The 12293-nt window shown below is 35.3% G+C and overlaps 5 protein-coding genes across 5 annotated transcripts; 4 read left to right on the top strand and 1 right to left on the bottom strand. All coding sequences in view use genetic code 12, as the record gives it.

Moving 5' to 3' along the window:
• Positions 1-3569: 3569 nt before the first annotated feature.
• On the top strand, positions 3570-6296 carry CAALFM_C305160CA (putative ATP-dependent RNA helicase; the record flags this gene model as incomplete). The annotated part of the gene is made up of 1 exon (XM_718108.1): positions 3570-6296. One exon carries the CDS (start codon positions 3570-3572, stop codon positions 6294-6296), a length of 2727 nt encoding a protein of 908 aa, XP_723201.1.
• Positions 6297-6390: 94 nt separating this feature from the next.
• CAALFM_C305150WA (uncharacterized protein) lies at positions 6391-7818 on the bottom strand (the record flags this gene model as incomplete). The annotated part of the gene is made up of 1 exon (XM_718106.1): positions 6391-7818. One exon carries the CDS (start codon positions 7816-7818, stop codon positions 6391-6393), a length of 1428 nt encoding a protein of 475 aa, XP_723199.1.
• A 710-nt stretch (positions 7819-8528) lies between these two features.
• CAALFM_C305140CA (tRNA (guanine-N2-)-methyltransferase) lies at positions 8529-9947 on the top strand (the record flags this gene model as incomplete). Its single annotated transcript, XM_718105.1, has 1 exon — positions 8529-9947. One exon carries the CDS (start codon positions 8529-8531, stop codon positions 9945-9947), a length of 1419 nt encoding a protein of 472 aa, XP_723198.1.
• A 405-nt stretch (positions 9948-10352) lies between these two features.
• On the top strand, positions 10353-11417 carry THI4 (thiamine thiazole synthase; the record flags this gene model as incomplete). Its single annotated transcript, XM_718104.1, has 1 exon — positions 10353-11417. One exon carries the CDS (start codon positions 10353-10355, stop codon positions 11415-11417), a length of 1065 nt encoding a protein of 354 aa, XP_723197.1.
• Positions 11418-11637: 220 nt separating this feature from the next.
• On the top strand, positions 11638-12249 carry CAALFM_C305120CA (tubulin-binding prefolding complex subunit; the record flags this gene model as incomplete). Its single annotated transcript, XM_019475327.1, has 2 exons — positions 11638-11654; positions 11709-12249. The coding sequence occupies 2 exons, from the start codon at positions 11638-11640 to the stop codon at positions 12247-12249; spliced, it is 558 nt and encodes a 185-aa protein (XP_019330872.1).
• Between the last annotated feature and the right edge of the window lie 44 nt (positions 12250-12293).

The following is a 12293-nucleotide window of genomic DNA, read 5'->3' as shown; positions in this document are numbered from 1 at the left end:
CTAGGTTCAAGGAGTATAATAGCTGATAAGAAAGATAACAATCAAAAACATGGTTAGCATGAAAATTTGAAACTTTCATTTAGTTTGAAATTACCGTTGGTTTAAGAAAATTCATTTTAAAGTTTGTGTTTTTGACGAAACTTTAAAGTTTGTTTTATCCAATTTTATTGTTTCATTATATGAACAATTGCTTGCTTGTTTGAGAGTTGTTGGTGGGTGTTATGACATTTGTGACTTTCATTGGTTGGAGATAATATAACAATAACCACAGAGCTGTAACCTTTTTGCTTGCTTTCAAGATTGGGCTAAATTCCTAAGTGAAATTTCGTGCTAGTCATCCTAACCCCAAGCCGATCGAGCTTTTGTGTGTAACAACAGGATAATTTCAATTTAGTCCATTATTGCTTCCATGTAACATAATCATAAACGTGTCATATTCGAAACTAAATACTGATTGCACCGCTTGGTATTCATATGTGTGATCACAAGGCTTAGTGCAAGAATTGGTGCTACAAATACACAAACATGTATATATTAATGGGACTGATGGACCGTTTTGGATAGTATCTGTTGAGAAAGTTCCTGCAGCTATTAAAGTCCGATATGGATCAAACCAATGGCATTTGTTCTACAAACCACCTGATTGAAAAACAGTTATCATCTTGAATGTACTACTACAGTTATTGAATTGAAATGCTTCCTTTTCAGTATTGGGTAATGTACTTACCACTTCACAAAAAATTTCTATCATAATGGAATTAGCTTCGAGAGGTCTCAATATCAATCAACTAAAATCTTTACTATAAACAACTCGGATTAATCTGTCAAGTCTAACCTCATCACTACAACAATTGTTTTGAGCAATGCACACAATAACTAAAACTACAATAAAAAAATGCTAAATCTAATTCATTGTATTCTAAATTCAACTGTATAATCAGAAAAAGCGTTTTCCTCCATATGGTTTTACAAAAGAGATGACTTGACATGTTCAATTAACCAATAAATGTTCTTTCTACATCCTGGGCTGATTGTGTTGTGTTTCAAAATAATATTGAGGATATATCTTTACATTGGCGAAAGATTGGCCCTATTTAAATAAAACCGCAAATCTTTGGCTCAATGCATTGCTTAATTTCAATAAAGGACAAAATGGGATGGAGTAATTAAAAGACTATATTGTATCATTCTAGGAAGAGGAAGAAATAAATGCGTGCATAAATTTCAAAAAAAAAGTTTATGGTTTTAGGTTTTCTCAAATGACATTCGTTTAATCGGTTCGATAATTTAATATTCTAACCGAAGCCAAAATAAAAAAAAGAAATAACTTTTTTTTTAGTGAATCTCAAATAGGAATTGTCCTAAAAGCTTTTAATTAACAACAGATTAACAATTATAGTTGCTTCATATTATTATTGCTTTTCCTTTCTTCAATTCATGGTTGACAAGGTGAATTTCTTGTTGTTTTATCCAACTAAAAGACCTTCTACATATTCCTTTTCTTTTTCCTAACCAAGATGTTGCTTGATTTTGTGTATCTTATTGTTTTCATTCAAGGCGCCACTATGCATACATCTTTCCCAGCCTAATAAGTTTAGATTCTGCTTTATCTAATTCTAGCAAAAATGTAAAAAGAAAAGCAAATCTTTAGGAAACTCCAAGCATAAAGTGTAAAAATATTCCTACAGAAAAATAATAATGCCTAAAGAGTTAATTTATAAGTTTTCCTTTGAGGTGTTCCAATTGTTGACGTGATCAGCGGTTTTATTTCTCGCCAAAAGCAAGCCAAGAAGTCAAACACAAAGAATTTCTCCTTTGTTGCTTTGTTGCCTGATGTTGCTTGCTGGATTTCTTTGTATGGTTGCAAAAAAGCCATCAACAACACTTATTCTGTTAATATTCTGATGATTTGTATAAATAGGAGTCAGGCAATGGAATGATAACCCAAGTGCCAAGACTTGACCCCAACTGCTAAGTTCGCTTAATGTTGACAAATTATATTTCACCCCGTTTAGTTATTTCTGTTTTCCAATCTAAATTTCAAATTATTATTTTTCATTTCTACAGTAGCTTTTAGTTTGAGATGAAACAACTAAAGTGTGTTGTAGTTATATGCACTACAAGGCGAATGCATGTATTTTGTTTTAACAAGAGTTTTCAAAAGTTCAAGCATCCGGATGTGCTAGTGTTGTTATGGTTTGGCTTTAAAATTGAAGAAAACCTACATTGAAAGTTTGAATTTTTTTTTTTTGGCGTTTGATTGTAAAATAAATTCTGTTGTCAACACAATATCATATTGGTGTTTTCTAGTAGGTAATTTATTTTAAACTTGTGTGTTTCAGCTTTTTATTTAATGCACTGCACCTTCCCGCCTCTACTCATGCACTATACTTCTTCTTCATTATTCTGTAACAATCCCAACAAATTCTATCCAGAAAAACATTAAATATATGAAAACACTAATAGAAAATGTAAGTGAATTATAATTGTTTTTTTAACTCCTAAACACGACCATTGTAACACAATTGATAAATATTTCCCTGGTTGGTGAAATGACATCACTGAATTTGCGTTCATTGATTATCATTTATAACCCTGTCCGTATTCTTCCTAATGCAAGCTGGTTCTTATTTTGATGGTTTTGTCCAAACTGTTTGACTATGACTGTGCAAAATTTTTCGGCAATTAAGACGTACCTATTCACCTTGTTGTTGTTCAAAAAACCTGCCAAATCAGGAAAAACATTCAGGCGTGCTTCCTTGTTTTTTGGAGATGCATCTGCAAGCCTTCGGCAGTAGTGACTACGGGCTATCAACATATTCACAACAACAACAACAACGCCATTGTCTTTGGGTCTTTTCACAGGTTGTAGGTTTCTATAATTTGAACAACTGGGTATACGTAGTGTAACTATCACAAGTTAGTAAGCACATGAAAGAAATGGTGCACCTGGTGCTATTACTAAACAAGCGCATATTACACTAAACAACTCGGGAAGAAATTGTTTTGAATCAATTCTAGAACCGACAGGTTATTACACCTAACATATGTGAATTATTATTTTACTCCTATATTTAGCTACCTGATTGACCAATCCACATACCAAATAATAATGGTTATAAAAGTAAACATTGTATTGCATGTGCTAATTGTTGCCAACCTTAGTGAAGGTTTTTCTTTGAAATCTGCACTTGCGGCTTCTAAACAATATATTTTTTGGAACGGCAATTGCACAGTCTTTCACTATCGATATTGAAACTTGAGATATTTGTACAACGAAGAAAATTAAGACTTCTTCAACAGCTATTTTATTGGGTGCCATCAATTATCTATAAGTTTTATTTGTTAGTTTTAAACCGCTTACAAAGATTTTGTTGATTTGCAAATCATCAATTTACGAAACTACTGGTAACTTTTTGACATATAATGTCCGACATTCGAAGTTCGCGACTTTTTTTTTTGGTTGTGTTCTCCCTTCAACTCCAACGATGAGGTTGAATATTTTTTTTTAGGAAAAAAAACCTACGCATACCTGAGATGAGATACAATTATCATCTCTACTCCAAACAATGTCAGACGACGAAGCCTTTGATATTGCAGGATCACTTGCATTGAAAGATGAAGATGATTATTCTGATAGTTCTTCAAATGAAGGAGAAGATTTCCAAGACGAAATAATACCCCTGGATGATGAAAAAGAGCCATCTCCACCACCGAAAAAGAAATCTAAACCAAACCCACAAGCTTTCCCATCTTTGGAACTTTCTGACAACGAAGGCAACAATGACGACGATGACGATGATGATTCTAAGATTAACAGTTATTTCATCAACAATAATCCAACTGCCAAAAAGGCCAAAGCAGGTTCATTTGCCTCATTTGGTTTGACCAAGTTTATATTGGCCAATATTGCCAAAAAAGGTTATAAACAACCAACTCCAATTCAAAGGAAAACCATCCCACTTATTATGGAAGGAAGAGATGTGGTTGGTATGGCACGTACTGGTTCCGGTAAAACTGCAGCATTTGTGTTACCCTTGATAGAAAGATTAAAACTGCGTCAACCTGGTGGTGTGAGAGCAGTCATTTTATCTCCCTCAAGAGAATTGGCATTACAAACTTATAAACAAGTGAAAGAATTCAGTCATGGAACGAATTTGCAGTCAATTGTTTTAATTGGTGGGGATTCTTTGGAAGAAGATTTTTCGAAAATGATGACAAAACCTGATATCATTGTTTGTACTCCAGGGAGATTCTTACATTTAAAAGTAGAAATGCAGTACGATTTAATGACAGTACAATACATTGTATTTGATGAAGCAGATAGATTATTTGAAATGGGGTTTGCTGAACAATTAAATGAATTATTGGCATCATTACCAAGTAATCGTCAATCATTGTTATTTTCCGCTACCTTGCCAAGATCATTGGTCGATTTTGCCAAAGCAGGATTAACCAACCCAGTTTTAGTCAGATTAGATGCTGAATCAAAAATATCAGATCAATTACAAATGGCATATTTCACCACCAAGAAAAATGAACGTGAAGCAAACTTATTGTACATTTTACAAGAAGTTATCAAAATGCCATTAGGATCAGAAGAACAAATCAAAAAATTGAAAGATATGGATAAAAGAAAAATTGATTCAGATTCTGAAGATGACGACGACGATGAAGAACGTAAAAAAGGTAAGAAAAGATACAAGTTTAAGAAGGAAAGATTACCTCCAGCAAATCGATTACCATCGCCACATTCGACTATTGTATTTGTACCAACTAAGCATCATGTCGAATACGTCACCAAATTGCTTAGAGATGCTGGATATTTGGTGTCATACATTTACGGTACTTTGGACCAACATGCCAGAAAGAATCAATTGTATCAATTCAGAGTAGGATTAACCAATGTATTAGTAGTCACTGATGTTGCTGCTAGAGGTATTGATATTCCCGTCTTGGCCAATGTTATAAACTTCACTTTACCCGCATCGTCAAAGATTTTCATCCATAGAGTTGGTAGAACTGCAAGAGCTGGTAACAAAGGTTGGGCTTACTCGATAGTAAATGAAAAGGAATTACCTTATTTGTTGGATTTGGAATTATTTTTGGGTAAGAAGATTTTGCTCACATCAATGCACGAAGCAAAAGTGGAAATGTTGAAAAAATCACTGACAGGTACATTCATACCACCAGTTGTGAATTATACTGAAAGATTAGTTTTAGGGTCGGTACCTAGAGTAGATCTCGAAACTTTCCAAGAACTTTACGAAAATTTGTTACGAAATAATTATGAAATCAAAGTCTTAAAAGATGTTGCTGCCAAGGGGGAGAAACTCTATCATCGAACAAGACAACCTGCATCGCAAGAATCGTTAAAGAGAAGTAAAGAAATTATAGAGAGTTCTTGGGATGATCAACATTTGTTATTTGGAGAAAATTTAGAAAAGCAGAAAGATGCATTTTTAGCCAAGTTGCAAGATAGAAACTCGAAGCAAACGGTATTTGAACTTAAAGGTAGTGATGAAAGTCTTGTTGAATTTATGAATAGAAGAAGACGTCAATTAGCACCTATTCAACGTAAGGCTAAAGAACGTAAAGAGTTGTTAGCTAAGGAAAGATTAGCTGGGTTAACTCACGGTATTGAAGATGAAATATTACGTGCCGATGGAGAAAATGGTTATGGTGTTGATGAAGATGAATTACAAGAAGCTTTTGAAGATGCCGATAAAAAGAAATCATTTAGAGACCCACAGTTCTTCCTCAGTCATTATGCTCCAGCTTCCGTTATTCAAGATCAGCAATTATCACTTAGTACTTCATTTGCCAATGAAGCACAAGCTGCTACATTTGATTTGGATAATGATGATAAAATACAAACCAATAAACAAGTCATGAGATGGGATAAAAAGAAAGGAAAATATATTAATTCCAAATCTACTGACAAAAAATACATTATTTCAGAAAATGGGACGAAAATCCCTGCTTCGTTCAGGTCAGGTAAGTTTGATGAATGGAGAAAACAAAGAAACCTTAAACCAACAAGTACTGTTGAAGACGATTCTAATAAACGTTTCAAACATAAACAACAAAGAGCACCTAAATTACCAGACAAGTTTAGAGATGATTACCACAAACAAAAGAAGAAGGTTGAAAAGGCTATTGAATCTGGTGTTAATGTTAAAGGTTTCCATACCCCTCAACAAGAAATCAAATCTACTGAACAGATTAGAAAGGCTAGATTGCTTAAAGAAAAGAGAAAAGCTAAGAATGCTCGTCCAAGTAAGAAAAGGAAATAGATACATATACTTTGTAATATTCATATATATATATACCTATTTATTTCACCGAAACTTCGGTTTTTTTTTTTTTTCATTCGTATGTTCTTTTGTTTTATCTGCGTCCGCCTCTGCTATATGGATGGTAGCCTCTGCCTCTTCTATAACCACCTCTTCCACCGCCTCTGCCACCACCTCTATAAGAGGGGCCGGTTGGTGGAGCTCTCTTTGGACCAGTTGGAATGGCAGGTCTAGCTTGTTCGTCGGATTTTTCAGACTCTTCTTCTGCAGCTTGTTGTTGTGGATTCAATGGCTGTGCTGGCTGTGCTTCTGGAGATGCCAGAGTTCCCAGTTGCTGCTGTTGTTGAGCAGCTTGGGCTTGTTGATACATAAACCATTGATAGTATCTCATATACTCTTGACTCATAGCAGGGTTCATAGCACCAGGATTCATTTGTTGGAATCCATAAGAACCATATGGATACATGGCCTGTTGTTGTGCTTGCTGTTGTGCTTGTTGCTGCTGCTGTTGTTGTTGCTGTTGCATCATAACTTGTTGATTATGTTGTCCTCTTGGAGCAGCACGTTTAACTTCCATGGCTTTACCCTTTAATGTTAAATATTTATTAACACAAACCTTGTCAACAGCAGCAGGAGAATCATAGGTGACAAATCCAAACCCACGGGATCTTCCAGTATCTTTGTCAATCATCAATTGACAATCAATAATTTTCCCAAATTGTGAAAAGAAATTGTCAAATTCTTCTTCAGTAACCATAGGATCAATACCACCAACAAATATCTTACCAACCTTTTCTTGGTCTTCTTTTGAAATAGCTCTCTTGGGGTCAATCAATTTCCCATCTAAAACGTGTCTGTCCTTGAGCAAGGCATCCACGGATTTAGCATCCTCAAATGTCAAAAATCCAAACCCACGGGAACGGCCTGTTGCACTATCTTTCATAATCGTGTAATCGACAATATTACCATATTTTTGGAAATGAGATACCAATGCTTCTTCGGTGGTATCCCAGGAAAGACCACCAATAAAACATTTTCTTGAAGGTCCTCCAGCCGACTCTGCAGATGTAGCGTTAGCAGTAGGTGCTGGTGGTGGCGGTGGTGGGACTCCTCCAGCTGCACCAAAATTTTGTTGATTAGCGTTTCCTGGAAATTGGAGACCATTTGCAGCAGCATATTGTTGGAATTGAGCAGGATCGAAAGGAAATTGAGGCATTCCAGCTGGAACTGATCCTGGTGCAGTTGATGTAGCGTTATCTTGAGCTGTATTAGATTGAGCATTCACATCTCCACTAGCTGGAATTGGCGGTGGAGGTGGAGGTGGGACAGATTCTGATTCACCTTCAGTTGTGGTTTCCACTTCAGCAGAACTAGCATTTTCAGTAGCAGAAGCTGTTTCGACAACAGTAGTTTCCTTTTCTGTGGATTCTACCTCTTTTTGGACTGTATCCTGCTTTTCCTCTTGCTTCTCGTCGTCTCCATATAAATCTTCGAAAAGGGCTTCGTCGTCTTCAAGTGACATTATTTATATACTCTACTTTTAACGAATAATACAATTAAAATAAAAAAAATAAACTAATCCTTTTATTGATTATAAAAACAACACACCCTAATGCTATATAACTTCTAAGGACGTATGTTATTTGGATCAAATACTTGGTTGTTAATGAATGTCTGATGACCGATGAATGTAGTTCTCTCTTTTTTTTTTTTTCACCTAATGCTGGTTTTTTTTAAGAGAAGTGTTTGCCTGCCAGTCTCCTTTTTTCCAGTCAGACAATAGTTTTGGTAAACTTACACGACCTGTCATATGCCATTTTACAGTGTAGTGGCAAATAATTCTCCATTTAGCACGCACATCTAGAAGAGCCAGCTCATACTATTTATGGCTACTTTATTTATTCTGAGAATTCATAATATTCTTGTTGTAAACTAGCATTGACTTGATTTGGATAATTCCCTTAGATATCTGTTTAGTGTGTAGATGGCTCTTCTGTTTTATCAATAAAAATGAATAGATTCATTGAAATTTAATTTTTACCTTATAAAAAGCATCAAAGTTTTCATGAAAATAGTTTACAGATGGTAGCACCAGAGAACTATCGACCAAAATTACCATTCTTGTAGGTACAACTGATAAAAAAAGGGTATGATCCTGAATTTCCTTTTATCCAGTAATTAATAGCTCGATGCCATGACTATTATGTATATTTAGCGTTATATTAGTATAAAATGGTGAAATCAAATCTGGAACTTCTTTTTTTCGATCTTGCGACACAAAAAAATCTCTATGAAAAAATATACCATGCGATGGACCTGAGCTTGGCCAACCCTATAATGAAAGACTACCTTATACACCTTGCTCTGACATTTCCTAAGTTTAGGATAGCGGAGTTAGAAGCATTAGCAGATTTATACAATATAGATGTGGATTTATCAAGTCATAATGAAGATTCTACATTTTTAGTGGTTTCCTTGGAAAACGATGAGCAAGCCCGTCAATTGATTTCAAGATCCGTTATGTCCTTTGGAATTTACGAGTTGTGGGGTTATGGGGAGACTTACGATAAGCTTCATGAAGATGTTCGAGCAAAGTCAGCTGACAAGTTTGAAAAATACAAAGATGTTTCCTTTAAATTCGACTTTAAGAACTTTCGAGGAAGACCCAGCAACAAGGGAAAAGTCAGGATTATCGAGTCCTTTTCATATTTGCCATTTGAAGGAAAAATAGATTTGAAAAATCCAGATGAGATATTTACGGTTGTGGAAGAGTATAAATACAACGATAGAGCCAAAAGTGAATCTCCAATTCACATCTGGTTTACAAGACAACTTCAATTGAGTGAGAGATCGAACGGATTGGTAGAAACTTATGACTTGAAAAAGAGAAACTACATAGGAACAACGTCTTTTGAAGCCGAACTATCGTTGGTTACTTGCAATCTCGCACAAATAGCACCAGGCAAAATCACATATGACCCATTCACAGGAACTGGTTCGTTCCTAGTGGCAGCAGCACATTTTGGAGGATACCCTATTGGATCTGATATTGACGTTAGAATGCTTAATGGTAGAGGTAATGACAAAAATGTGAAATCAAATTTCAAACAATATGGTACCTCTGGCAATTTTATTGACGTATTGACAATGGACTTCACTCATAATGCCCTCCGTAAAGATTTTCAAATAGATTCAATTGTTTGTGATCCACCATATGGTGTCAGAGAGGGACTTCGTGTGTTGGGTGCTAAGAACGAAGAAAAAGCAGCTGGACGTGAACATGACGTTTTTGATGGGGAAATTGCATATCTAAGACGTGAATTTATTCCACCTAAGAAACCGTATCTGTTGGCCAATTTATTGGAAGATTTGTTACAGTTTGCCAGTGAGAGATTACCAGTTGGTGGTAGATTAGCATTTTGGATGCCTACAGCAAATGACAATTTTGAAGAAACACAAATACCTCAGCACGAGAGGTTAGAATTGTTGCATTGTTTAGAACAACTGTTTAACCAATGGTCGAGAAGATTATTAGTATACGTCAAAAGAGATGAATCATATAAGGGCATAACCAGTAACGGGTTGAAGGAGAAAAACATCCGAGATTTCAGGGTAAGGTACTTTAAGAGGTTTATTGATAAAAATGAATAATCGCTTTTGTTTTTCTCGTTATTGTCTTTTATAGAGCATAATAATACATAGAGTTTCAAATATAACTTCAACATTTTAAGTGAATATGCTTTAGGGGATATTCTTTTACAAGACTTTTAACTGTCAATTGTTTTGTCCCTTTTTTTTCCCTTCTCCCCCGAGCTTGCCAATCTACTCCTCACTATGCACTTAGATCACCAATGTCGAGTTTATTTAGGATTACAAGGGGCCGGAGGGGATACAATAAAAAGCGTTATCTTCAATTGATTGCTTATTGTATCCATTGAATATGCATTTACAAAGCTGCACAAACCATAAACCAGACATTTTTATTCAACTATAAATAGAGCTGTTATTGCCTCCTGTTTGTCAATTTTTGAAATGTAAACCACTCAATCAATAAAAATGACTCCCCCAACAATGTTACAAACTGCTCCAGTTGAAAGCTTCAATTTGAATCCAAAATCTACTCAACAAGCTATTAACTTAAAATCTGACGCTAAAAACGGTAAGGTTAGTTTTGCTGACTGGAATGAGTTCAAGTTTGCACCCATTAGGGAATCAACAGTTTCTCGTGCCATGACTAGAAGATACTTTGCTGATTTAGATAAGTTTGCTGAATCTGACATTGTTATTATTGGTGCTGGTTCTGCAGGGTTGTCTGCTGCTTATACCCTAGGCAAGAACAGACCTGATTTGAAAATTGCTATTATTGAAGCTTCAGTTTCACCAGGTGGTGGTTGCTGGTTGGGAGGTCAATTGTTTTCTGCTATGGTACTTAGAAAACCCGCTCATTTGTTTTTAGACGATATGGGTCTTGACTATGAAGATGAAGGTGATTATGTTGTTGTTAAACATGCAGCTTTATTTATGTCGACTTTGATGTCAAAAGTCTTGCAATTTCCAAACATCAAATTGTTCAATGCCACTGCCGTTGAAGATTTGATTACAAGAAAAGATCCTGCTACAAATTTGCAAAGAATTGCTGGTGTAGTTGTTAATTGGGCTCAATTGGATCACGATACCCAATCTTGTATGGATCCAAACACTATTAATTGTAATGTTGTTTTGTCAACTTCTGGTCACGATGGACCTTTTGGTGCTTTTACTGCTAAAAGATTAGAACAATTGGGTAGAGCTCCAAGAGATGTTACTGCTGGATTCACCAAGCCATCAATTACCACTTCCAAGTTGCAAGAACCAGAACCAATTTCCAATTTCCAATTGGGTGGTATGAAAGGTCTCGACATGAACAAAGCAGAAGACGCTATTGTTAAAGGTACTAGAGAAGTTGTCCCTGGTTTGGTCATTGCTGGTATGGAATTGGCTGAAGTTGACGGGTCTAACAGAATGGGACCAACTTTTGGAGCCATGGCTCTTTCAGGTGTCAAAGCAGCTGAATCCGTGTTGAATGTTCTTGAATTGAGAAAGCAACAAAACGAAGCTTGCTATGGGGCCTACAAAGGTTAGCCTGAATTATATAGTTTTACAGTTTGAAATGTAACAATTGATACTATGTACTGAGTATATGTTTATCTGTTGAAATAATTAGAATTGTTTGTAAATTGATTCCAAAGCAAAAAAAAATTGCTCCCCAAAAATTTCCAGAAATTTCGTGCATCAAAAATATAGTTTGAGAACTGTTTGGACAATCTAGAGTTATAATCAACTTACAAAGCACAACAATAAAATGGCTGACTTTTTAGCGTATGTAAACAAATATGCAATCATTAACATGTCTTTAATACTAACCTAACTTAGACCTAAGAAAACCAATCCTCGTGGTATCCCAGAGGCTCCTTTCATAGAGAAAGTAGAAACTGTGATCAAAAACCCAGAAACAGAATTTGATAACACCATGTCCATGTTCCAACAAAGATTACAACAATATAAATATATGGAGGCATCGAAAAAGCAACAGTTGGCTGACTTGCAAACAAAAATCCCTGATATAGAAAAGAACTTAGATGTGATCAAACATATAAAGCAAAGAAAAGAGGAAGGTGATGATAAGATGGTCACAAACTACGAGCTTAATGATACATTATACAGTAAAGCTACAGTTGATGTTCAGAATCTAAATTCAGTGTATTTATGGCTTGGTGCCGAGGTTATGCTTGAGTACAATTTAGAAGATGCCACCGAATTACTTAATGAGAGATTGAAAAAGAACCAAGAACAATTACAAATTGTCAAAGAAGATTTAGAGTTTTTGAAAGAGAATATAACTACAATGGAAGTCAATACTGCTAGATTGTATAATTGGGACGTAGAAAGAAGAAAAAAAGCTAAAGCAAATTAGGTTAGATAGAGTAATTTATATCTTTATTTGTGTATTGGTTACTT

The sequence above is a fragment of the Candida albicans genome, chromosome 3 (assembly GCF_000182965.3).
Source record: "Candida albicans SC5314 chromosome 3, complete sequence".
Classification (NCBI taxonomy): domain Eukaryota; kingdom Fungi; phylum Ascomycota; class Pichiomycetes; order Serinales; family Debaryomycetaceae; genus Candida; species Candida albicans.
This window is presented reverse-complemented; position numbering and strand designations above follow the sequence as displayed.